Source organism: Nyctibius grandis, chromosome 7, assembly GCF_013368605.1.
Source record: "Nyctibius grandis isolate bNycGra1 chromosome 7, bNycGra1.pri, whole genome shotgun sequence".
Classification (NCBI taxonomy): domain Eukaryota; kingdom Metazoa; phylum Chordata; class Aves; order Nyctibiiformes; family Nyctibiidae; genus Nyctibius; species Nyctibius grandis.
In genome coordinates, this window is record NC_090664.1 from 6,667,519 (window position 1) to 6,693,646 (window position 26,128).

Sequence of the window (26,128 nt, forward strand, 5' to 3'; positions counted from 1 at the left end):
TACTGAAGGTGTCGTGGACAACAGCTTTTTAGCAATAAAGTGTGTGCTATAGCGTAGCACAGATTTTATTGCAAATCCTAGGAGCTGTGAAGTCCAACTTGTGACACAGAGATAAAGTAAAGCAACCCATTTTGTTTTGTCTGTTCTGAGTTTTTCAAAGGCTGTTGTATAAGATAAAGAAAGATCATTTTGATGTATTTGCCAAAGAAACAGTTGAGATTTCACAGCAGATTGCAAGATGCACTAGCTAAGCTAAACAAAATAACTAATGCTATTGTTTTTTAGTAGTTATTTGCTTGCAAAATATTCAAATGTTAAAATACTTGGAAAACTGTTTGCAAAAGTAGTAATCCATTTATGTAAGGGCATGGATTTTCTGCAGGTCTAGGCTGGCCTCATTTGAGTGGTTTCAAGTGGAGGTGCACTGTTCTTGATTATAGTTCTTTGTGTTGCAGGTTAGGACACTGGCCAGGCTGACTTGAACTGCACCTTGGCCGTAAAATATACCTGCCTGTCTTTGACTGGAATTCTTCCCTGTACAGAGGACTGATAAAATAAACCCAGAAACTTTTAGCCTAGAGAGTACACTGTGCATAGCATCTTGGCCAGGCCACCTTTTCTGTATGCACCTGTGCATGCCTACAAGGTGTGACACTATTCATCAGACAGCTCCTGAAATTACAGAATCACAGACTGGCTGGGGTTGGAAGGAACCTCTGGAGATCATCTAGTCCAACCCCCTGCCAAAGCAGGTTCCCCTAGAGCATGTTGCACAGGGTCACGTCCAGGCGGGTTTGAATATCTCCAGAGAAGGAGACTCCACAACTTCCCTGGGCAGCCTGTTCCAGTGCTCTGTCACCATCAAAGTAAAGAAGTTTTTTCTCATATTGAGATGGAACTTTCCATGTTTCAGTTTGTGCCTGTTGCCCCTTGCCCTGTCGCTGGGATTTTTGTTGTTAAGTTTGACATACTGTATGCATGTTTTAAGGCATAAAATATAACTGAAATGTGTTTTCGATAACATAACTGAAATGTGTTTTTACTTCCTTGCTTTTTTTTTGGCTTTTTTTTTCTGTTCCAGGCAGAGGGTTCCAGGCTCCAGAGAGAACTGAGAGGATATTTAGCAGCCATCAAAGGTGATTTTTAAGTTTTATGTCATGTTTTCATAAAGCAAACTTTTGTTAAAAATTGAGACAAGTAGGCTTGTTTAACGTATACAAAAACAAATACGAGTAATACTGCTTTTGTCATTAGTAGCCCACATTTCTGCTTTGGATCTGGCACAGACTCTTTAGTCTGTTCTTAGGGATTCTGTAGCTTCGATTCTACACACCTCATGTGTGTACAGTCTTGCATGCACGGCTCATCCTCAGCTGCCCGTTGTGTGCAGGATTGCTGACCAGATTCTCACATTTGTGTGCATTTTGAGCATCCACAAAGCCTACGCATCTTGTTACTCATCTTTGCAAATGCTAGAATATGGAATACCAAATGCAAGGCAAGAGATTGCTTGATCTCCACAACTGTAACGTTTCCAGGTATTACTAGTTGGATGATGGTCACCTCCCTCCAAAACCACACTTCCTCTGATGATGTGATTTCTCACGTATTTCTGACTGCTTAATCCCTTTTTTTTAAGTTTAAAAATCAAATGTGATCTCTTTCGATACTACATTGAAAATCCAAGTAGCAGAAGGTCACTGGTCAGCACTTAAATATCAGAGATTGAGTAAACAGCTATTTAAATCCTATGACATTTGTAAATCCACCACACTCAGCACCATACACAGAGTGTTCTCTTTCTTATGCTGCCTCTCTTTGGAGGAGTTGGAGGTCAGGTGCTAAAGGGAAGGGAATAAGAGTTGGTGACTGACAGAGAGACAGTAATGGCTTCTTGAGATATATCTATGTGTGTGTATATATGGGTGTATATTTTTAACCTGGCTCCAGTCCAGTGAGGAAAATGTTACAAACCAGTATGAACACCCCTGAAAATCACTGTGTCATAAAGCTTCAGCAGGTGTTGACAGGCAGGGAAGAAAGCTCTTTTTGATGGGAATTCTAAAACAGGGAGCAAAGCAGTAACTTAATGTCTTTGACTATCTATTATGTGCTGGATGGGCTGAGCAAGGAAGATCCTGTACCACACGGGAGGTATTTTGCCGTGAGGGATTTGCACAATGTCTTTTATTCTTAGAGGAAATTTCAGCATCAGTCATTTTTTTTGGACCCATTGGATGCTGATTTTACATACTTATTCTTCAGACATTTCTCCCCTGCACCCATTATCAGATGGATTCTCAGCAGCAGCGTGCTGAGGCTGTGTGTTGGCCAGATGGCTTTTCTGTCATGTAGACTGACTGTTTACATGCTGCTTTGATTTCCATGTTAGTGACAACAATCCTCCTCTCTATGATTAATTTTCTTTCTCTTTCTTCTTTTCCTAGTACTTTGTGCCTTCATGGTCCTTTTGCTGGTTTACTGTCTAGTGGGATACTCTTTGCACCAGTTTTGTTTTTAACTTGGCGTGAAATTTTTCATTGTGCAACTTTCGCCTTTTTAGCCATGCTTTTCTGTTCAGCATCTTTCTCTGGTTGCAGCCTGTAAGTCCATATTTGAAAATAATTTGGACTGACTTTCTTACTGAGAATGAAAAGTGTTTTCTGACACCTCAGTATCTTCATGTCTTAAAAAAGACCCAGTCATAAGCAGCTCACAAAAGCCTTAAAAATGTTGTTCTCCAAAGCTGACAAGCCACCAGTGGGCATCCTTGGCACACGTGTTGGCACACCTTCATGCTGTGGAGTGGGAGGACAGACTGAGACAGTAGTCCACAAAGACAGCTCTGGCTGGGACTTCCCCAAAGCTGACTAGCTCAGCAGTGGCGAAAGCCCTTCCAGATTATGAATGGCAGAAGCAGGTCCAGCAACTACTACAGCCTCTTTGTTGCTATTCTTTGAAGGATTGCTATTGTTAAAACATTTTGGGATAACATTGTGCATCATTAAAACATATCCCATGCACAAAAGCATGGGAACCCCCAAATTTAGGCACTGGAGTGGGATTTCTGCACCTAGGACATCTGAGCTTTGGAGGCATGCTGTCATCAGGCACTTATTTTGCAGGGAAAAAGGTCGATCATATCATTGGAAAATAATGCACTTGACATCCTTGTACACTTACAGGTGTGAGAAAAGCAGTTTTTTAAAGGGTTTCAGGAGTTGACAAGATAGCTAACTTTAACTAAAAGAATTTTATGAAGCTGATATGTTGTGAACTCTAGTTCTAGAACTTATTACTAGTTTCATTTTGCTGAATGACTTTTGAGTGACTGGATATTGGAAGCTGGCTGGGCATGATTTAAGCAAGGAATGGTCAATTGAGCCTTCTTATGACCCTCTATCCCTTCATTTTAATGTACTTGACAGTTTGAGGTTTAGTATCACACATTCTTAAAATAAAAGAATTTTTGCTATATTCAGTCTTCTCTTGCTCAGAGGTGCTTCTTAGTCTTAGCTGCATCTTGATTTTTACTGCTGGTTTCTCAAGGACTCGGAGGAACCATGTCATAGAGCTGTTGAACTTGTGAATGGCTTCTATGTGCTGTTTTATTTCACGTGCATGTGCGTTTAATGTCTGCTATGTATCATTGGTGTTTGTACTGACAAGACTGTGTACTATCCCCTGTAGCTGTAGTCATCTCATGCCTCAGTCTTCTGTCTCTTCTAGTCTCCTTGGCAACTTGTATCTGGGTTCTCTACTTCATGATTTCTTTTTTTAAGCTTTTGAGAGCTGTAGGTGACTTGAACAGTTTTATGGGCCAATTGTTAAACCTTAAATCACCCTCCTATTCTCTACCCTGAGCTCTTTGCAAGTACCAGTGCAGATGGGGAGGTACAGACCTGGATCTGCACACAGGTGGCAGAGGTGAAAAGGAATCCTGCATCATGAAAAAGAAGCACCATACTTTTCAGGTGGTTTAACGTAGTGAGAAATAACCAGTCTACAGGAAGGGAAGGGGAGGTTTTGAAGGGCTGTAAGCAGTTTTGCTGCCTACTTGTCTGTGACTGACAGACCTGCACCTGTCCTCCAGACACACAAATCTTAAAATCAATCATGGAATTTCTTCAAAGCAATAAAACTATTCATCATCTTTCTGTAAAATTTTGTAATGAATTATGAGATGATTGAATTGTTCCAGTGGAAACTCTAATGGGTAACTAGCAATGACAGATACAACCCTTATGGCAGGATAGGTCATTTCCCTGGAGAACCGCACATGAAGCTCTCTTCCCCACTCAAATATTTAAATATTAAGAGACAGACCAAGGTGCCTCACTCTGTCAGACGAATGGAATTTTCTTCATGATTCAGCCTAGATTTCCCTGCCAGGGAGTGAGGAAACCCCACAATGTATGGGTCTTCCTAGCTCCATTGAGTACATTGGAATTACGATGGCAAAGAGTCACCTACTCTCTGCCATCTCTAGGGTGCTTAATGGGAATGTCTCTGCACTGCCACTCCAGGATCCCTACCATGTGGGGAACCTCTAGGAGTCCTTTGGGGTTCCAGGGACAGGAGCTCTTTCCCATAGAGAGAGGGATGATTTCATGCAAGAGCCTCAGACTTCAGTAACTGGGTTATTTAGCATTGTTTTTCCTAACCGATTCAATAATTTTGGCACTTGTAGTTATTAAATAAGTGACCCAATTACCAAGAAGCGGTACTAAATGAAACAATTGCTATTAAGTATAAATTTCTAACTGTTCATCTGCAGTAAAAATTCTTTTCTAATTTCTTAGTACTTTAATGACTTGCTTTGAACAATTTATCTTTCTCGGTGATAGCAGTAACAAACAGTGGAGAGACACAGCCTGCAGTTTATGGCTGACACTAATCCTCTTTAGTGCTGAATAATGCATAAAAGGTATCAGTGCATAAGAAATAATTCTATGGGAAAACCAGCAAAATAAAAAATCATTGGACATTGTAGGTTAATGCCCACAGGCATGAAAATGAATGGGATACCACCAGATTGGTATTTACCTGTGCACTCATTTGGGGTATTGCAGTACCTTCTGAATGTCAGGGTTTCCTTTGTACTTGTTCTCCCCTTTTCCCACACTGTTCTCTCCCTTGAACCCAAAGTCTGAGAACAGCCATCTACTTTTCAGCTTCTTCAGTATCTTTTTTCCTATTCTATCCATTCCGTAGACCACCATTTTTATGTTAGGAAGTGTACATTATTGCATTTATATTCCTGTCGTATCTCGAGTGTGTGTTTTGGAGTGCATGGTGGAATAGCTACTGGCTAGGTTAAGTCTGCCCTTCTAGACATTCAAGTTTCAAGTGAATTCTCCTCTTCCACTCCTAAGCATTTCTTTGTGCAGAAACCAGAAATATCAATGTTACTCCTAAATTCAGCCACTCAGCAGTTAAATCTGAAGATCACACCAGAGAGATTTTCAAGACAGCACAGGTGTGTTGCAGCAAAAAGACTTTGGCTGGAGAAAAAAAGTGTTTTTTTTTTTTTTTAAAATGCTAGGTAAAAAAAATTAGCAGTGTTGTTCAGATTTTGTAAAGAAGTTGAAATAAAGTTGTCGTTTTAAAATTACTGATTCTGAACTGACTCCTAGCATGTTAGGTGAGATCAGTTTGGTTTCACTGGATTCAGAACCGTATTCAACATCTAATGTATTGGTGCTCCATTAAAATGGAAAGGCAAACCTCAGTGCTTTCACTGAGAGCAGTAATTTATTCACTGGGGTCAAACTGATCTCACTGAAGATAGATTTAGGCTCTTTCTCATAATATCATTGAATCTACTTTAGCTTGAAGCCAGCTTCTCCGCATATTGCAGAGTGATAACCATCAATAGTCCCCATTCTTGTTCCACCTGTGGTAGCAAGAGCTTCAAAGGTGACTGATGCAGTCTGGCTCAGCACACTTCTCTGTAGACACCACCCTGCTGCAAGTGTAAATAAGCACTGGGCTCCACATATTCTAAACCTACTAGGTGAGCATACAAGATAATCATTCTTCATAAAACCAGGTCCATTATGGCACTGTCCCCAGGTTCAACCATCTCTTTTCCCTAGACTTGTGGACACTGCTGCAGCTCTTGCCAGTCCTTTGCTTCATTATTTGCATACCTTTAGGTCACTGTCATTATTGTGGGCACAAGAATAACAAGCTGCTTTTTCCTAACTGCTCACTTTACATGTGAAAGCTTCTGAGACTTAAATATATTTGAAAACAAGGAAATGGAGAAATCCTGAGATACATTCTGCCTGTGTGAGACCCCCTCCATTCTGGGGAGCACTTTTGGTTACCACAGACCCCTTCTGGCTTTTCTCCTAAATCCATTTTTATAGCCAGGAATTCCCATAAGTCTCTGCCATTTTAACCATGTCACCCTGGAGATGCCTCCTCTTCCACACAGGTGGGCATGGTAGTCATTACGGACAAGGTAGGAAACTGTTCTGTAGGGTGGAAGAGCTGAGAATAACCAAAGGCAGGTTTCTATTTGGTTGCCTTCCCAGTGGTAGTCTTTTAGTTGGGTATTAAATGTCTTTAGTGGGTAGGACTACCCTCTGAGTTGTTATTTGTGTTCAGATATGTTTATTCAGAATGGAAAATTGAATCCCTAATCTAAATAGAAACGTTTTTCCTGCATATAAATATGGATTAATCCTTTTGCAGGGGAGATTTCTTGTTAACCTGAGGGAGCTGGGTGAACATAAAGGTTTTGTTTCAGCTCTTGAAAATTATGTACTAAACATGCCAGAAGGAATAGTAGAGTGTGCACACGTGGGTCAAAATAAAGATATTTAGCAACCCTTTCTTGTAGTTTGCAGTTATATGTTCCTCTTTCTGTCTAATTACAGGGATGCAAGATGCTTCAAAGAAGCTTACAGAGTCTCTTCATGAAGTGTATGAGCCAGATTGGTACGGACGAGAAGATGTGAAAATGATTGGAGAGGTAAGATGTGTGGAAAGAGATAAAAAGTATTTTGGCTGCAGATGGATTAATCTGAGCTGTTGAGGAGAAGTGTACATCTGAAATTTCCCTTAATTCTTCGTTGCATGTTAAATCCTGTTTTTTGAGCACAGAAATTGTTGGTCTTGTGAAATGCCCCTCCTGCTGACCAGATGCCGCACTTGCAATGTCTATTTTACGAAGTATATGACGTAAGCTCCCACTGAGGTCAAGACCAGTGTGAGCAGAATCGGTCCTGATAGCAACTGATTGACGAGTTTATGCAAGTATCTTGCATGTGGTTTCACAGTCAGGATTCTCAATTCAACTGAATGTTGAAAATTATTAAATCTGCCTATCCTTGTATGTTATATGACAACTGTTGAGCCAATGGCGCTAAACAGGGTACCTGATGGGACACTCATCTTTCTCTGACGAAAATATGGACTTTGAGGCTAAATTAGGCTGCAGGGCACTATTCGTTTTAGCCTTCCTGAGGTTCCTTCAGTGATTAGAGAAAAATAGGCTTTTCTAGAGGACGTTGCAGGAGCTTAACTCAAGGTGCTCTGAATTAGAGTGAACAGCCTTAATTCTGGGGGAAGTCTATCAGCAAGTGTGCTGGTGGTGACAAGAAAGTGAGAACTGTTGTCAGTGCAGCTTTTAACCACCTGGCATCCACTGTGCAAGGCCTCCTGCGTAATATAATTAACAAGAAACTGGAAGGGACAGCAGTGTTCCTAAATCTGCATAATGATTGCTTTTCTTCTCTGTGGCTGCCTTCATCTACCCTTCCCTGCTGCTGAAGGCATGACGTGTTTTTGATTTTTAAAAGCATCCAACTTCCAAACTGTGTAAGTTAAGATACCATACCATTTGTATTGTTTTAGGTTAAACAGCTGGAAGGTCTCCTGCTGCATCTTGCTGTAGCACCTCATCTTGTACCTGTAGAGTATTAGATTTTACACTCAGAAATTTGTAATTGGGATATGAAAGGACCAAAATTTGGTTCTTAATCTCTGTTAGATATAGGGGTAAATGTTAGATGTGTCCTCTTAATCAGAGACTCATGTGGACAACATGACAAAATTTCTGCTCCTGATTTTTATCCTGTATAATCACAAATGTAGAGTTATGCATCTCTCAACCTGGCATAAAAAAGAATGATATATTTACTCAGTCCAGGATACAAATTATCATTCCAAAAGAGATCCACCTAAACGACCTTATTCTGTATGGTAGGAAACATGATGACTTAAAGGACTCTTCAGCAATGTTTTTGAGCCCATTAGCTTTCAGAAAACCTTCATGATTTTAATTAGTCCAAAATATGTATCAGCAAGATACAAAGGCAGATGCACAGTTTGCCTTTGTATCTTGCTATGATCTAATGCTGTGCTGCTCTGTAGACCACTGTGATTAAATATTGTGTTAATAAATGAGGTATTTCTTTTAAGCATGATTAATAGATTGTAATAATTCATTAGGGACTCTGTTAGGGTAAAAAATGAATGAACTAAATGCTGGCATCACACAGCATTTATAATATGCCCTATAGTGGCTCCTGATAAAACAAACACTAGGGAATAGCTTTCCGGACTTGCTGGTGAGGATAACATCCCTGCAAAGCAGTACTCACCCCCTTTAGCCTCCCTCCCATCAAAGGGGGAGTTCAGTGATTTTTGAAACGTGCAAAGAAAAGGGGTATCAAGATGTTTAACATGTGCTAATGACTTGTTCCATTGCGAACCCGGGGCCTCAAGCACTATGTCTCTGTGTAACAGGATTTGTTCCTGGCAAGGAATCTCACCCTGCTCCCCACGGGGTCCTGGTCACATCAGCTGCATTAACATGTTCTTAAAAACCAGAAAACTACAAGGGGTGTCTCTTGGTGACTACCTCAGAGCTGCAGAGGGGACTGGAGAAAAGCACGGTAGCTTTTGGAGGGGATTTTGTTTATTTTGTCTGCTGATGTTGGCATGTTTCATATCTGGCATCTCAGTTCTCTAGTGGTGCAAGGCAGAGTTCTTGTCTGTCCATCAGCCATTTTGCCACATGTACCTTAATGGCACAAAAAGTATGCGATGGAAAGACCTTTCTTAGGGTGGGTCTCCACAGCTTTTATTTTAAAAATAACCAAGCAAAACAAAGCTTACAAATCCTTTTAAATGATGGGAAGCCCACTTTTTTTTTCCTTTATTTTATCTACTCTTCTATTTTTAGTTGTACTTCTTTCTCTGTAAGAAAGGTTCATCATCAGTGAACATACTTAGGTGTAAGAACTAGGGCAGCTTCAGATTCTGCATTGTTGGCCCTCAGGGGCCTGAAACCCTGAGGAAGAACTTGAATCCACGCTATCCTTATTTTCACATAGCAATTACTATTTGAAAGAGTGAAAACACAAACTAGTTACTAAACTAAACCTTCTTTTGTTGTGACTGAAAAATTGCAATGTCAAGGTATTCCTTTTCATTTACCTTATAAGTGCACTCTGATTTATTACCATAAAGAACACTTTAAAACTTCAGAAAGATTTACCATTTACATTTGTATTTCTCCTAGGTTTGGAGCGGAATTAAACTAAGGCATTTTTCTCTTTTCTACCTTTACAGAAATGTGATGAACTTTGGGAAGACTTCCATCAAAAACTGGTGGATGGGTCATTGTTGACCTTGGATACATATCTAGGACAATTTCCTGATATCAAAGTACAGTAATGATTTCCTATAAAGGACAATTTGTAAAATTACTGTTGAGTCATAAAATAAATAGAAAATGAGATTATAAGCAAAGGAAAATTAGAAAAAGGGAGGAGGTGGAAGTCATTCTCTTCTGCAGTGTAAAAGATTATGTTCTGTAAGTAAATCCCTGACATTAGACTGCACTGATTCTCCAAGTGAACAAAAATATTTTTTATGCAGTAGTACTTGGAAGTAAATTAGCCTTTGTAGGTTAAACTTTTATGTTTTTTCCTGCTCTGATTTATTTGGTATGAGACAATTCTCACCAGCTTCAACAGGGACACATTAAGCTCTTCAGCTGTTAAAATGCCAGACAAATTACAACATGAAAAGCAGGCCTTTTGTTATTGGCTAGATCTACCTGTGAGTATCTAAATATCTCTCTCTTAACTAAGCCATGGTTCCTGCTTTTTAATTAGTTATAAAAAGATTTTGTAATACACATAAGGAGAGACTGTTATGCAGATTCTGGCCTCTCCCAGATGCCTGTCCAGTGTATAGTCCAGGGAGATCTTTGCTAAATGAAACTTGTGGGCATAAAGAATCATGACAGATGAGAGGTAGATACTTTTATGTTTGAATGTGACTCTATGGACATAGCTGGCAATTCTTTGTGATGGTTTATAATTGAGTAGGTATCACACAGTCATCCCCTTTGTCATTACATCAGGGACTAAAGCAAAAAAAATTTTAAAATCCCAACATTACTGACTTTCAGTCTCAAACTTGCTTGTAAATCGAACTGTGCTTATGCCCTCTCAGCATGTGGACTTTACATATAATATATAGCTTTGTAAAGTCAGTATATATCAAAGGACTTTTTTTTAGTTTTAAAAGAATTATAGCAGGTAAATTAGAATTCCTATTGTATGTTGAACTCCAGTTATCTTTGTTATGTGTCAGAGCAACTATACAGAGAAGTATATTTTGACCCTTTTTCCAACTCTAGAAAAAAATTATCATTCATTAAATTTGCACACTATATATAAGGGAAAAAGACGGTGTACCATGAGTTTAACAAGTTCACTTATTCTGGGGAATGAAACAATTCTTGCATAACACTGGTATCTCACATCTAGGGCCTGTAAGCCCTATACCCACTAAAAACCCCTTTCAAACCACCTGTAAATGGATTCCTTACTTAAAATAAGATGATTAGTTTGTCTCTTTTACCCTGTAAAAGAGGTATGCATGTCCCTGCATGATACAGTATTTCAGATATGAACAGCAGATAAGGGAGAATAAAAATAAGTCAAAAACTTAAAAGACAACATAGGTAGAATAGGTTTTTACAAAGCGCTATTCGTGCTAACTTTCATTTCTACCCCTGTACAGACTCGCATTGCAAAACGAAGCAGAAAGCTGGTGGACTACGACAGTGCAAGGCATCATCTAGAAGCCCTGCAAAGCTCAAAAAGAAAAGATGAAGGCAGAATTACCAAGGTAGCACACTTGGAAGGATGCTGGCAGAAGACTTCAGGAGCTAGGGTGGCATTTGTTTCTGTGCAGAGACTGAGTACAAAGTTTCTTTTCTTTTTCCTCTGTCAGAAATGGAACTAGTGATATCCTTAAGCATTAATGTGTATTGAGTGTTTTGGTGGGTGGGGAGGATGCCCTCAGGCTCTTTCAGGAGTGAGTCCCATTTGAGCCCTAAATTTCTCTCTTGATGTGACGTGGGGGATGGCAAGTCCTGTGTTTGCCTGTGTGACGTGGGACTGAGTTAACATCCTTTGTTAATAAAAATTTTAAAAGACACAGGAAAAAAAAAAAAAACACAAACCCAACTTTGCTAGGTTTTGCTATGTCATAGTGATTGCAGCATTCACCCTGTTTCATTTTGTTTTAGGCAGAAGAAGAGTTTCAAAAAGCACAGAAAGTGTTTGAAGAGTTTAATACTGATTTACAAGAAGAGTTGCCATCTCTGTGGTCACGGTAAGCCTAGGCAGATATCATCTGGAAGGCCTAAAGGGGACTAAAGAGGATTCTAGTGAGCTGATAGAAAATGGTTTGATGGCTCCTTGAAGATCCTATCTGTTATCTATTTGAAATAATAAAAGGGAAAATGCCTGAAAATGATCCAAAGTTATACTTATTATAAGTGTATTTATGCTTATTTCTTTCAGTGTATCTTGGCATTTAAGATTCTTTATCATATCTTCATTCTGAGGTGCAAAAAAGTCTCCATTTTATGGATAAAGAACTGTGGCAGAGCACAGAACAGCAGATCATGACTATGACCCACTGCTTCTGTCACCTTTCTCAGAAACCTTGATGGTGGATACCTGATCCTTTCAAGGAAAAAAAAAATGCCACTTGTTAATAGAAAGAATCACATATTTCCACTGTCAAAAGTAACTGTACGGAGCAGCCACACACACTTCCTGAAGATTTGCAGTGGGTCTATTTATAGGTCATTTTTCTGTAAAAGGTATTAAAATTAAGAACCTTACCAATGGGTAAAGATTTGATGGCACTTGTTGTTTCCGCGTTACTATAAAATACTACCAAAGCAGTAAAAGAAGGGAAAAACAATATTATAACTACTTCAGAATACACATTTCGTAGTTTTGTGCTGACTGTGTGTGCAATGTAAAAGCATTTGATGGCATCGATCACTCATTTGGGATGTATAATCATAGATTGTGTTTATACAGAAAATGCAGACAAAATGAACAGGAGAACAAAAGCAGTAGAAAAATAAGCATCTCATTAGTGTGCCATGTTCTTTAACAAGTGCAGTCTGGAGTAGAAGTGTGTTGTGAGTCACTGAAGTATCCGTTGTCTTCTCTGCCTTCTAAATTAATTCCTGTTCAATTTCAGATCAATAGAGGGTTTTCCTGCTGTGTTTCTACCTATTTCAGTTGAAAAGCTTCTTAGCACTTCAAGATGTTTATTTTATGGGCTTACTAAAAGTAAAACTGCATATGAATGATTTAGAGTAAGGGCCCTTTTATTTCAATATGTGTGTTGCCCACTAACTAGTCTCAGGGAAAGGTAGAATTTAATTTGAGCAATAGGCATAATTTAGAATGCAATTACTTTCAGAGTCCTTTTTTTTTAGTTATTGCAATTCCTCAGGAAGAAAATTATCCACTGAGTTGATATTTTACAGGCTTATTCTTATGCCAAAGATGATTTTTGTTAATAAAAGTTTGGAGAAATTACACATTAAAGTTTTAAATAGCAAAAAAAATAATTCAAAACCTAAGAAAACACTTTCTCCTTTCAAAGTGTACAAGAGGTATGTAATCACTCCCCCCAAGCAAGCAGATTTTTGACTGCATGTGCAAAAATGTCTAGTCTATGTTAGAAATTATTTTCTCTTACATACTTACGCATGTGTTTCAGGGCTGATTTCTTTAACGAGGGCTGAGGCTGAGACACCAACCCCCAGGCTGTACTGAGCTGTATATCTTAGAGCTGCCTCCGTACGCACCCGTATCACCCAGGTGTTACAATAGCATCTAGGGCGCAGGCGCTTGCAGTGCCAGCATGGTGCCTCTCTTCTTTCAGTCAATGGTTGCCTGCTGTCTGGTGGGAGACAGGGTACCCAGAGCACCTTGCCTTCCATGTGTGCTTGTACCACGCTCATGCCAATTGTTTTCCAGTCTTCTTCTTCTCTAAAACAAGCTGAAACACCCTGCAGCAAAGTACTCTCAGCTTGGTTCACTCTGTGTGGTGTGAAATATGATGGTTCTTAACACAAACAGAAATAATCATGAACAAGCAAGTCTGAACTCTTGACATTTGATCCAGTTATTTGCTTTCATGAGAGTAATAGTCAAGAATGTTGCTTGTAGTCTGGAAAAAAATTAATTAATTTTCCTTTATGGCCTTCCCACCTCTCCCTTTTATTCTCTTTTTCCTTTCTTTGTGCCATCCTCCGTAGACGAGTTGGCTTCTATGTGAACACCTTCAAAAATGTATCCAGCCTCGAAGCCAAGTTTCACAAGGAAATAGCTTTAGTGAGTAAAAATGAGTGTCTCATGTATAATGGATTGTGATATGCATAACAGCAAGCAAATGTCTTGTAATGCAACAGTGAAAATCTAGCAGAGGCACATATGAGAATTTGCCCTAGATCTAGATTTGTAGTGTAACCTTCGTATTGGTTTCTACTTGCCATTTTTGTGCTCCCCTTAAGGAAAGGGCAACCTGTACCATTTTGTATTACAGTGCATTATCAGCTGTAGCACTAAATTCACTTTCTATCTTGATAACTTCTCCATTCTTTTTAGCATACTGTTGCCGACAGTATTTTTTCCATGTCCAAAGAATCTCATTGCTTTAATCAGTACAAGAAAAATATGTCAAGCAGTTCCTTCAAGACTGCTATACACATTGTCAGCAATGAAACATTTTATCTGTGACTGTTAGGCAAATTGAGCAGTTTCAGTGAGGATCTTTTCAATGTACCTTGCTAAGTGGTAGTCTATTATCTGTAGTAACCTACTAATAGGAACAAAAATGATATGAAAAACTCACTTGACTGAAGTCCCACGTAAATTGAGATTAGGTTTTTGAGGGGAAAACATGAATCTTCTTGGCTACCTATGTGGCTTTAAACTTTAGGCGACTTACTTCATCAGAGATCAGACAGCAGTCAGTCACACTTATAAACTTGTTTTCTGAAAACCAGCTTGTGGCTTTGAAGGACTGCTGTTATCTTTGATTCTGTGGATTTTGACAGGTTTCCTGTTAGGCTTTTGATATATGTGGCACTGAGTATTTTTGGAAGGATCTATATGCCATTTTAACGTTATCAGATTATATATTATCAGGTTATCAGTTATCAGACCAGATTTATCACCTGTGTTTTTAATCGTGACTGTAGTGCTTCATATAAACTCAGGCAAGTGTTTTGTTTTCTCAGCTATGTCACAAACTATATGAAGTGATGACGAAGCTGGGAGATCAGCACTCAGACAAGGCCTTCACCATTCAAGGGGCACCAAGGTGAATTTACTGCTTTTCTTAATGAATTGCATTGCAGTAGGCTTTGTGGGTTTCAGCATATGTAGTAATCACCTACACCATGCGTAGCAATTGATGCAGAACACGGTCACTGGGTCTATTTATTCAGGATGGTAGACAAAGGTACCCTGGATGAAGTTTTTCTCAACATGAATAAAGGTGCAAAACTTCCTTCATCATCCACTTATTTTTCCTTTCACAAAAAGAATAAAGGCCAGATTCTCAGCTGTTGCAATTTAGCCTAGTTCAGTGTAGGCTGTTAGACCAATTTGCACCAGCTAAGTATATAGCTCATTTATTCTTAGATGCTTGGTCTACAGCAATGTTACTAACTCTCATAAATTTTTTTAAAGCCTTGAAATATTTACATGTGGTTTTAGCTCCTAAAGGCATATCATTAGGTGATAATCCCAGCCTTTGTAAATCAGCTTTTATCTCTTCTGCTTGTGGGGAAAAGTCAATAAATGTGATCTGAGAGTACATCGTAAAAGCTGGAAAACTGAAGTAAAAAGAATGTCACAAAATACCGTATTTTTTAATGACCTTCGAGAGAAATCTTGTCTTAAAATAAAAACAAAAACAAAAGAAGTTTAAAATCAGATGGTGCTTTCTTAAGGTCAGTGGATGCCAGTGCACTATTTCTGTATCCTTTCTGCCATACTTTGATCTCTCAGTACTGTAATAGTGATAGGCAGAAGAGGTTGAAATTATAAAACAGTGAGACTTATCAAAACACAATGATATTTAGAGTGAACATAAATCCTGAATTTCCAGCCGATCCCAGCTCATCAGAAACAATCAGAACAATGTCATAGCTACTGCTAATTTGCCCTCAAGATGGACTCGGATTAGCAACAATTAAGACTGGCCAAGCAACGTAACATCTGCCTCAAACATATGGCTGATATTTCTTCATTTGTTTTGATCTCACTTTGGAAGTACAAAGAATAGAATATTGAACCTTCTGACCTAATGCAAAATTCAGAACTACTTTATTAAGAATGTGGCCAGAATTTTTGTTTTGGATTAGTTCAGCATTAATCCATGCTTATATATACTTACACACTGCCTCCAAGGAGTTCTTAGCTCATGCATCACCACTTCCAGCCCCTTTCAGATGGACTTATGAACTGGACTATGTTTCCGTAAAGCATTTGTAAAATACTTTTATAGGATGAAAAATAATGTGGTGTTGGAAAACTTCAGCACTTTTTGTAATAAACAGGTATTTTGGCCACGTGTGTCTCCTAGACCATGTCCAGCGTGCACATGCTCGTTCCCACTGAATTACTGAAATAACAATTCTAGCTGCAAATGAGTAGACATAGATTAATGCGGTGTGATCTTCCTAACTTTTTTTAAAAATGCTTTTTAGAAATACATTATTTTTTTAGTTACCATGTTGCTGTCTTTTGCTTCACTGTTCATAGAGCCTTATGTGAAAATCTGAATAGACTTTGACTTCCGTTACTAGTTATGGTGCTCTAAAAGACTGCTCAGGAGTGGGTCTTTGTAAGATAAAACAGCTTTCCTTTTTAGATGCACGAGAAGTAGATACTAGACAAGTAAAGTACCTAATCTTTGCTTTAAAGAACTGTATAAAAAGAAACATCTTTAACATTTGTATGCTACTGAATACTCTATCCTGAAGGCAAATATTGTACCTGGGAAAGAAATTTCTTAATAACTGCTTATTTTTTCTTTTTTAATATTTCCACAGAAAGAGGTGGTGAGTGTGAGCTAAGTCTGTCCTTTCCAAAGAATCAATTTTTCTTGTGTTAGCATTAGGAACATGTTTATGGTGTGGTCTCCTCCATCAGGTAGTGCTTTTGTTCTCCCTGAAGATGTGTAGGACTCGCTCTTCTCGTACTATGGTTGTTGAGTGCTGTAGTTTATAGCCTCCTCGAGTTGTAAACTTTCAGCATTTCTAGGTAGCTGAATATGTCCCAGTGTTTGCACGAGGTCCTTTCATGGGAAGGGCAGATCCTTTCTCAGGACTTCATCAGATCTTCTCTTAGTATCAGCAGAGCTCTGTTGAAGTCACTTAACTACTGCTTGTTTGTAGTTGTAGTGAGTTGTCCCTCTAAGTAGTGCTATCTTTATAATAATCTTGGTTGTGTTTTACTTTATTGAAGCCTTTCTGAAGTTGCTGAGCTTTTAAAATTATTTGCATTATTCATTGTTATGCCTTTCTGTGCTGTTTTTATCTTTAGAGTGTTTTATTCTGAGAACTGTGTGAAATGAAGACAATAATTCCATCTCACATTTTATGATAGTTACAAACTTATACGTGAAACTTTATTTCAAATACCGAATCTGAAAAAATGCAGGTACTCTGTTTCCCTCAAGTTATAATGATCACGTAAACAGATGTTCCAATAATTAGATCACTCAAAATTAAAACTTCCTTTGACACTGTAGATCACTGAATTCTAATTGAATTTAATTGCAGTTTCAGTTTTAGTCATTATTTAATGGCTCAGTTCATCTCCAGTGTGTACTGCCTTCTGTGGTCACTGGCATTACATCAGGGATGCAGTTCAACTATTGCATCAAATTGTCAGGGCAATAAGTCAGCATGATATGTATGTCCTCACCATCGCTTTGTTTCCATCTAGTGATTCAGGTCCACTCCGCATTGCAAAAACACCGTCACCACCAGAGGAGGTCTCTCCCCTGCCTAGCCCTACTGCTAGTCCCAATCATATGCTGGCACCAGCATCTCCGGCACCAGCCCGGCCTAAGTCACCCACACAGGTAGGCAGAAGCCTAACAGGAGGAACTGGCATGTTGGGCAGTAAAAGATAGCTGAGATGATGTATATGGTGGATTTTTCATCTAGGCAGTGACTGAGAAATGAGAGGGAGGCCACTGGCTCCATTACAGTCCGTTCTGTTCATTGGTTATTCATCCCTGTGTCACGAGCATGGGTCGAAAGTGGTTTTATATAAGGGGGAATGAAGAAAATTTAAGATGCCTTGTGAGCTGGGAGGGACTTGTGGTGACAAAGCAAAACACTTGTTTAAAAGTTGCATAGTCTCTAAGGACCCATATCCCAGCAGTGATAGTTTGAAAAACTATTCCTAAAACCTCCTTGTGAATTTCAGTACATTATATATTTCTGTTCTTCATTCATCTTCAAATTTATGCTTACCCTGGAAAAAAATTAGCCAGTGAGTATCACTGGTCTGGTAAACATAGATTTCCCTCTAAAACAGTGGATTGAGAAGTTTGACACTGTTGGAGTCACTGGAGTAATTTCTATTTTCACCAGTATTGGTGAAATAAGAATCAGTTTCATGCATCAGTTTCACCTGTAGCATAAGAGTTGTACGTGATACTTTGTGAACATATCAAAGGCTTGTGTTGATGTTACTGATGTTTTCAAAATTAGGATATGTTCTGTGCTGATTGCTGTTTCTATGGGGGGAGCACAACAGAAGAAGTTTAGTTTTGCATTTATTTACATGCGAGCACACTTGTTTTCTCTGGTCTCCCAAAATGTGACGCGTCACTGCCTGACTAATTATGTGGTACAACTTGGTTTAGTCTTACTGGTGCCAATGGTGTTATGTCACTATACCACCTGAGGATTTTTTGTGGATTTTCTTTCTTGGTATTTTGACAGATTTTAAAATTATCCAATACTATTTGGTATTATTCCAAGCAATTAGTTTGTCATAGTTATGTGAATCTGTGGAGAGCTGGGGGAATTAGTAAGCTAAGCACCTTTGAGCTGCTGTGGTTCCTAGAGAAGATATGCTCTTAGCATTAAGTAGGCTTTAAAGGTAGCAACAGGTCGGCATGGACAAAATCCCAAAACTAAACAGGAATGAACTTAAGAAGCCAAAAAACTGCAGAGGCCTGTTTCTGTGCAGTATCGCCCTTCCAACTCTGGCCTGCATAGGAGAGAAAGTGTCCTGTACTGTGTGCGCCCATCACAGCAAAAAAAACCCCAAAAAATTAACCAAGAAATGCTTTTGTATGAAATCTTAAACCTTGAGTTGGAATGAATTTGAAACATAGAGTTGTTTTTCTTCTCCTACAATGTTTATTTCAAGGCATTTGGTGGTGAACAAATGTTCAGTTCCTTTCAACCCATAGCTTATTCCCACATTTAAGGTGAAGCAGCAGAGATAAAAACCTAACACAAGTTGTTTAGGCTTAACTTAAAGCTCTTTCTTTTATCCCTGAACTGAACTGTCTGTGACATTTTTGCTGTCTGCCTAGCTGAGGAAAGGTCCGCCAGTCCCACCGCTGCCTAAGCTCACGCCCACGAAGGAGTTGCAACAGGAGAACATCATTAACTTCTTTGAAGACAACTTTGTCCCAGAAATCAATGTGACAACCCCATCACAGGTAAGCTTCAGAGGATGGTGTATGGGTCCAGCCTTGCAATCACCCTAAGTTCTCCAAGACAGTGGCCTGGGGGCTGTTCTCCATGGGTAGGGAGGAGGACGGTGCAGGTAGAAGGCAGGGGCACAATTACCCTTTTATGTTATCTTGAAAGGATCACACATACAGTGTTTTATCTTTGAATAGGCCACACTTAATCACTCAAAAGGGCTAACATTGCTAACATATTGAAAAAGATGAGAGATTTCCTGAGAGGCCTGACTGAAAATACTGTGAAACGCAGGATGTTTGAGGTGTAACTGAATCCAGGTTGCATTACAAGCTGAGAGTTCATCTACGATGCTTTTTTTTCTAATCCTGTGCATCTCATGTGACACTTTACAGTGATCCTTCATTATTTCTGTTTCTTCCATCAAAATCACAAAAAGTATTCCTTTTTTCTTTTGAGTGATTTAAAAAAAATGAAGCTTGTCTGTTTTAATCAACTTTTTGCAGCTATAAAAGGCTGCTCCAGCTAGTTTATTCATTCACTTGGTTTTGACTCATAGAAACATCAGTTACACAGCTGAGAAGTGATCAAAGTTACTTGTATCTCATTATTGTGAAATTATGGAATTTTTAAAAATTGCATATAACAAATAGAAAAGCCACAGTTGTGTAAAATAAGTCTGTATAATTTGTATTCAGTTGTTCAGCTTTTGTACAATTATAGTAACTACTGGTTGTTCAATAATGGACCCTTTCTATTATGGTAATTACAACTCTGAAATCTGAGCCTGTGTCTGATAGACTGGGGAGAAATATGCAGGTCTGAAGCTTATGCAGAATGTCTGTGAATTTTTGTTTTCATGTGAATTATTGTTTTTGTACTAATTCATTTGACAACACAGGAGAATGTAGGCACAGCAAGGAAAACCAAAATTATTTTAGAGAATTTGAACGTGGTGTTTTGTTTTCTTGTGTAGGGGATAAAAAGGCATTGCCATCCATAGGGATCTATTTGGAAGAGAAAAGAGTTATTTATAGTTAAGTCCCCATGCAATTAAAAAATTAATGGCAGCTCCAATTATGCCACTGCTTCTGGGCCCTTCTGCTGAAGGGAGATTGCATGTCTGTTGCATCATTGTACCCTGACTTCATGGGAGTTATGATTCTGACAGAATGAGCCTTGACTTCAGTCGTAAGAGTTGGTGTTTCCTGTGCTAGATGTGGTCCTCTGAATTAAATGCTGTATCCACCTAACCTTCATGTGTCAGGCCAGCCAGGGAAGCAGAAATGGAACCAGTTTGTTTTCCCATTAAGAGCTGACACTGGAGTGGAGATTTAAATCAGTGTAAGTCACATTTCCAGAATCTTTAAGGCCTTTCTATGAGAGATTGGTATAAAAATGGAATGGCATAATAAAGGTGGGGCGTGCTCTTGAGAACTGAAATCTTTCCCTTGTCTGTCAAGGAAAAATTGATCTCCCTTCAGTGAGTGATTTATGTCCCTCCCTTCTCCACAGTCGATGACCTGGGAATGACCTAAGCTATTCCCTGGCGACCTTCTCATGAGCGATCTGTACTTCTCCCTCCACAAAATCCACCCTCATCACTAAAGCATCCTTAGTGTATCTGAGATCTCTGAGTATGCACAAGCATACACAAATAGTGTGGTGTATAGATTTTATATCCTTCTGTAAGAGAACCAGTTATTGAAAATATATTGCGTGAAATCCACAGGAAACAAGGGCTTATTCCTCTTGGTGCTTACGGCATCTCCTGTACTCCAACTACTTGTTGGGCAGTGTTGAGGAAGCTATTGAGCTTGCAGAGCCCTCTAATGGTGCAGGACTTCCCAAAGGACTACCACTGGTGTCCCTGGCACTGTCCTCATGCAGAGACACAAAACCAACGGGCTGATGAGTAGAGCTTTTGCTGCTTTAATCCCATGTTTCAGAGAGGATTATGAAGAGGCCTAACACTTTTCTTCTCTGGAACACAAATAACCTGTAATTGTTGTTGTTCATCTTTCTTTACCAAGCAGTACTAATGCATTCAGTGCTGTGCAAGATGCTGACAGTTCTGCTTCATGCTGTTGAATCTTTTGGCCCTGATTCAACAAAGCAGCTTACACTTTCAGTTTATTCTTTTCCAATAGTGGATTAAATTACTGCTAAGTAAGAGAAATACATGAGAAGATGTGATATATGGGTGACCGGAAGAAAGGGTCGTTTAGAAGTAAGTGTGCCTTGCTTTGTCTTGTTTTCTTCACATCACATTGCTCCCATGTCTTTGGTATGCTGGGGTGTGGAGACAATCTGACACAATGTGGATATCCTTGCCACTTTGGCTACTAAATTAAAAATTGGATAATAATTTTCATGACTGATGGTGTTTCTTTGGTTTTGGATAGCTGCTTAAAAAAAGATATTGCTAGTGGTCCAATTACTAATCTCCAGTTACTGGCTTGGACATTGTAGGCCTTTATAATATGACCCCTCCAGATACTTAACGTGTCTGAGTGTGTCCGACAGCTCTGAAGTGAACAATGCGTATCTGCTGGGGCTATTTTAACGCTTGTACAGACTGTGCAGAGAGGAGGTGGCAGTTCTGGCAGTCCTCCCAGGTTTCTTCTGCCTTCTCCATCCCTTGTGCATACATGTCCTCTGAAAGGTACAGCCTTGCTTCTGCCACAGCCGCCTCTTTCAAATGTGGCATTTATTCATGCTTTGTCATGCTACAGTGGAATTAACATAGGATGATTGGCAGGCCTTCCTGACACAACTTCATCCCTTATTAAGGGATTTCCTGAGGTTTCTTCTAAATATCCATCTAACGTGATATCTCAGTTACGATATATGTTTATTTGGGCCTTTGTTCCTAGAGTTACAACAAGTGTTCTCTTCATTTTGGTCTGAGGGTAACGGGTAATGGTAATTTTTGCAGTCAGTGATCAGTACCTTGTCACTACAGATACCTTAACTGTAATCACGCGTGGCCTAAGTGAGATTCCTATTCATTTGATTCAGTCCTCATAAATAGCAACTTCATTCTCGTACCTCACTGAAAGATATTAACTTTTCCATCTCCGTCCATTTCTGTTTATATGCTAGCTAACGCTGTGTTGTTTCATCAAGCTATATGACCATATGAGTGCTAATGCCTGAAGGACATATGCGATGAAACCTAAACACATGGGATGAGAGGCATGACAGGATGAATGTAATGCTGGTTACTGGTGAAGAGTTTTGATTTTGACTTCTTAAAGCGTGAGACCATAACACTGGCTTCTGTACTTCAGACCAGTTACCCAGTTATCTGTCACCACCAGTGGCCAAAAGCAGAGGCCAAGGGAAGAGTATAAGACAAGGCAAGCAAAGTTGATACTTCTTATACCCCCTTCGCCTGTAGCATCTCAACCTCCAGCTGTTTGTGGCTCGGGCTTCCTCAACATGGTTTCTGTGTATTTAGTAATAATCAACAGTCTACTTCGCCACAAATTTGTTCAGTCTTTCAGCACATGTGAATTTTTCGCATTCGCACTACCCGATGGCAAGAAGGTCCCCAGCTGAACTCTGTGGCACATGGAGCACCACCACTTTTTATTTATTCCACATCTGCCACTTTCAACTTTGCTGCCACCTGCCTTCCTGCTTTGGAGGAGTCATGGAGCTGTCAAACCCCTGTGCCTCTCACGTCAGTGTAGTCCCCGCTCACATCCCCCCTAGCACCCCTCTTCCAAACTGAAAAGTTCCAGGTCACTCTGTCATTCCTACCATGGGAGCTGAGGAGCTATTTTAACCACATTTCCAGGTGACACAGAGAGGTCAGATGTCTTGTGGCATATGGAAGCCATTAATTACCTGCATTTGAACGTTTACCAATAGTAACACTAATTTGGAAAGTTTACACTCTTAAATGTTTTAATAATAGAAAGACTTTGTTTATTTTATTATCATCATCATTATTATCTCCTAGTTTTGCTGTTCTTAGAACTGCCCTGTTGTTGTAGACATCCCCTGGTGTACACTTTGGTCACAGTCAGGGACAGGACATTGGACTGTGTGGTCTGACCCTGTGTTACCATTCTTACATAAGTTTATATGTCAATGTATGTGTACAAATAATTTCCTATGGTATCTTTTCCAATCTGAACACTTCAAAATAGCATTCTAATTAATACTCTACTATCTATGTATTCTGTACATCAAAAGACAAGCTTCTCTCACTATTTAATGAACGCTGAACAAGTAGCATTAGGCAGTACTAGCCTTGTTGCCAAAACCAAGATGCTTGCCTAGAATATTTATCGTTAGTGATAATTAAATCTCAGCTACAGTTTCATGCTAATTAAAATTTTATGTTGAAGCATGCTAATTATTTGTTCGTGTTACTTTACAGAGGGAAAGACCTGGAGCCCATTGAACCAATATATGTGTTTATAGTGACCTCAGAGGCCTTGGCTAATTGATTAATTGCAAACAAAAAAAGGCTCTAACCTGTAATCCGGTTTTGTAAGAGCAGATCATTGTAGCAAGATTTAGCTAGTGTTATGTAAGATGTTTCCTAAAGTTTAGAGCTAAGGGCAGCATTAAATGTAAATTGTTATTCATGTTCAGAATTTAAATTTAATTCAAGTGCATTTATGCCCTTCTATATAGGCTTTTACTAATGTTTATGTTTGGGGAGTGATTCACTTATTAGAATGTATGGGCACTGGGTGCTATTTATGTAGTTTTTAATTTTGGTGTCTGACTCAAAGTACGTTAAAAGGACCTTCCCAGTCAAATGGTGAACACTCAGCACTTTTTCAAAAGGGCTGCGATTTGTTTAGCCTGAAAAGGCAAAGCTGCACTACAAAGAAAACAAAGGCATCATAAGAGTGCAGCTCATAAAAATAAAAATTAAAAGTTACACTAAAGCTCAGGAAAGTCTTCAGAGCTTCCTCCCCTCCTGGCTTGTACTGCAACTAGAAAGTCAGTGATACAATTTTTTTTCCCTTGGGCATCTTAATATTTTGCTGCCCAGGGCAGCTTTTGAAAGATGAGTTTTTCAAGAGTTGTGTTTCTCTTCTAATAGAATGAAGTTCCTGAAGCTAAGAAAGAGGAATCTTTGCTAGATCTGGACTTCGACCCTTTCAAGCCAGAAGTTGTATCAACAGGAGTTACTCATTCACCCATGTCTCAGGTATCTCTTTGCCTTGAGGTAGACGAAGCATATAAATGCCATGTGCTGTTTGGAGACAAAGCTTTGCCTTCTGTACTAATGAGCAGTGTATCTGCAGTGTCTGAAAAACTTGATCTTCCTAAGCAGCTCTTGTCAGACATCTATCTTTCCCCTTCAGTAGCCCTGTACTTGATGATGTACTGGAAGGAGAGGAAATTGTCAGGTGGTAAAATGAGATGTTCACCAATGAGAATGGTTGCTGGTACCTTGGCCTCGACTTTGGCGTACTGTTGTTTTCCATCCTTAGAATAACTCTTAGTGCCTTGAGTTCTGTCCAGGGGCGGATCAGGAGCGAGTTGAGAGTTTGTGGGTGCGAATTAAGGGGCAGGCTGGCAGGGGTGATACTGTTGTGGGTGTCTATTACAGGCCACCGGATCAGGATGAGGAGGGTGATGAGGCCTTCTACAGGCAGCTGAGAGCAGTCTCGCAATTACAGGGCCTGGTTGTTGTGGGGGATTTCAACTACCCTGATATTTGCTGGGAGGCCTACTCAGCCAGCCATCCCCAGTCCAGGAGGTTCCTCCAGTGCGTTGATGATAACTTTCTGATGCAAATGGTGGATGAGCCAACTAGGAGAGGAGCGCTGCTGGATCTTATCCTCACTAACAAGGAGGGTGTGGTTGAAGAGGTGAAGGTTGAGGGCAGCCTTGGTTGTAGTGACCATGAGATGGTAGAGTTCAGGATCTCATGTGGCAGGAACAGAATAGCTAGCAGAATCACAACCCTGAACTTCAGGAGGGCCAACTTTGGCCTTTTCAAGCAATTGCTAGGGGAAATCCCATGGGACAGGGTACTAGAAGGTAAGGGGGCCCAAGATAGTTGGTTAGCATTCAAGGACTGCTCTTCCGAGCTCAAGATCAGAGCATCCCAAGAGGTAGGAAGTCAAGGAAGGGAACCAGGAGACCTGCATGGTTGAACAGGGAACTGCTGGGCAAACTCAAGTGGAAGAAGAGGGTGTACAGATCGTGGAAGGAGGGGCTGGCCACTTGGGAGGAATATAAGTCTGTTGTCAGAGGATGTAGGGAGGCAACTAGGAAAGCTAAGGCCTCCTTGGAATTAAACCTTGCAAGAGAGGTCATGGACAACAGAAAGGGCTTCTTCAAATACATTGCAGGTAAAGCCAACACTAGAGGCAATGTAGGCCCACTGATGAATGAGGTGGGGGTCCTGGAGACAGAGGATAAAAAGAAGGCGGAGTTACTGAATGCCTTCTTTGCCTCTGTCTATACTGTTGGAGACTGTCCTGAGGAGCCCCGGACCCCTGCGGCCTCAGAAGAAGTCAGGATAGAGGAGGAATCTGTCTTGGTTGATGAGGGCTGGGTCAGGGACCAATTAAGCAACCTGGACGTCCATAAATCCATGGGCCCTGATGGGATGCACCCGCGGGTGCTGAGGGAGCTGGCGGAAGTCATTGCTAGGCCACTCTCCATCATCTTTGCTAAGTCGTGGGCAACGGGAGAGGTGCCTGAGGACTGGAGGAAAGCGAATGTCACTCCAGTCTTCAAAAAGGGCAAGAAGGAGGACCCGGGTAACTATAGACCGGTCAGCCTCACCTCCATCCCCGGAAAGGTGATGGAGCAACTTGTTCTTGGTGCTGTCTCTAGGCACATCAAGGATAGGGGGATCATTAGGGGCACTCAGCATGGCTTCACCAACGGGAAGTCATGCTCAACCAACTTGATAGCCTTTTATGAGGATGTTACCCGGTGGATAGATGATGGTAAAGCTGTGGATGTGGTCTATCTCGATTTCAGTAAAGCGTTTGACACGGTCTCCCACAGCATCCTCGCAGCTAAACTGGGGAAGTGTGGTCTGGATGATCGGGTAGTGAGGTGGATTGTGAACTGGCTGAAGGAAAGAAGCCAGAGAGTAGT

At 40.1% G+C, this 26,128-nt stretch overlaps 1 protein-coding gene across 1 annotated transcript in view; it reads left to right on the forward strand.

The window, feature by feature from the left end:
- The window catches only part of AMPH (amphiphysin), a 121,580-nt gene that overhangs the window by 68,782 nt on the left and 26,670 nt on the right, over positions 1-26,128 (forward strand). The window contains exons 3-12 of the mRNA XM_068404973.1: positions 1,082-1,136; positions 6,888-6,982; positions 9,589-9,684; positions 11,053-11,160; positions 11,564-11,649; positions 13,607-13,682; positions 14,591-14,673; positions 17,310-17,448; positions 18,922-19,050; positions 24,108-24,215. Of these exons, the coding sequence (XP_068261074.1) occupies positions 1,082-1,136; positions 6,888-6,982; positions 9,589-9,684; positions 11,053-11,160; positions 11,564-11,649; positions 13,607-13,682; positions 14,591-14,673; positions 17,310-17,448; positions 18,922-19,050; positions 24,108-24,215 (975 nt within the window). The remainder of the gene's footprint in view (positions 1-1,081; positions 1,137-6,887; positions 6,983-9,588; positions 9,685-11,052; positions 11,161-11,563; positions 11,650-13,606; positions 13,683-14,590; positions 14,674-17,309; positions 17,449-18,921; positions 19,051-24,107; positions 24,216-26,128) is intronic.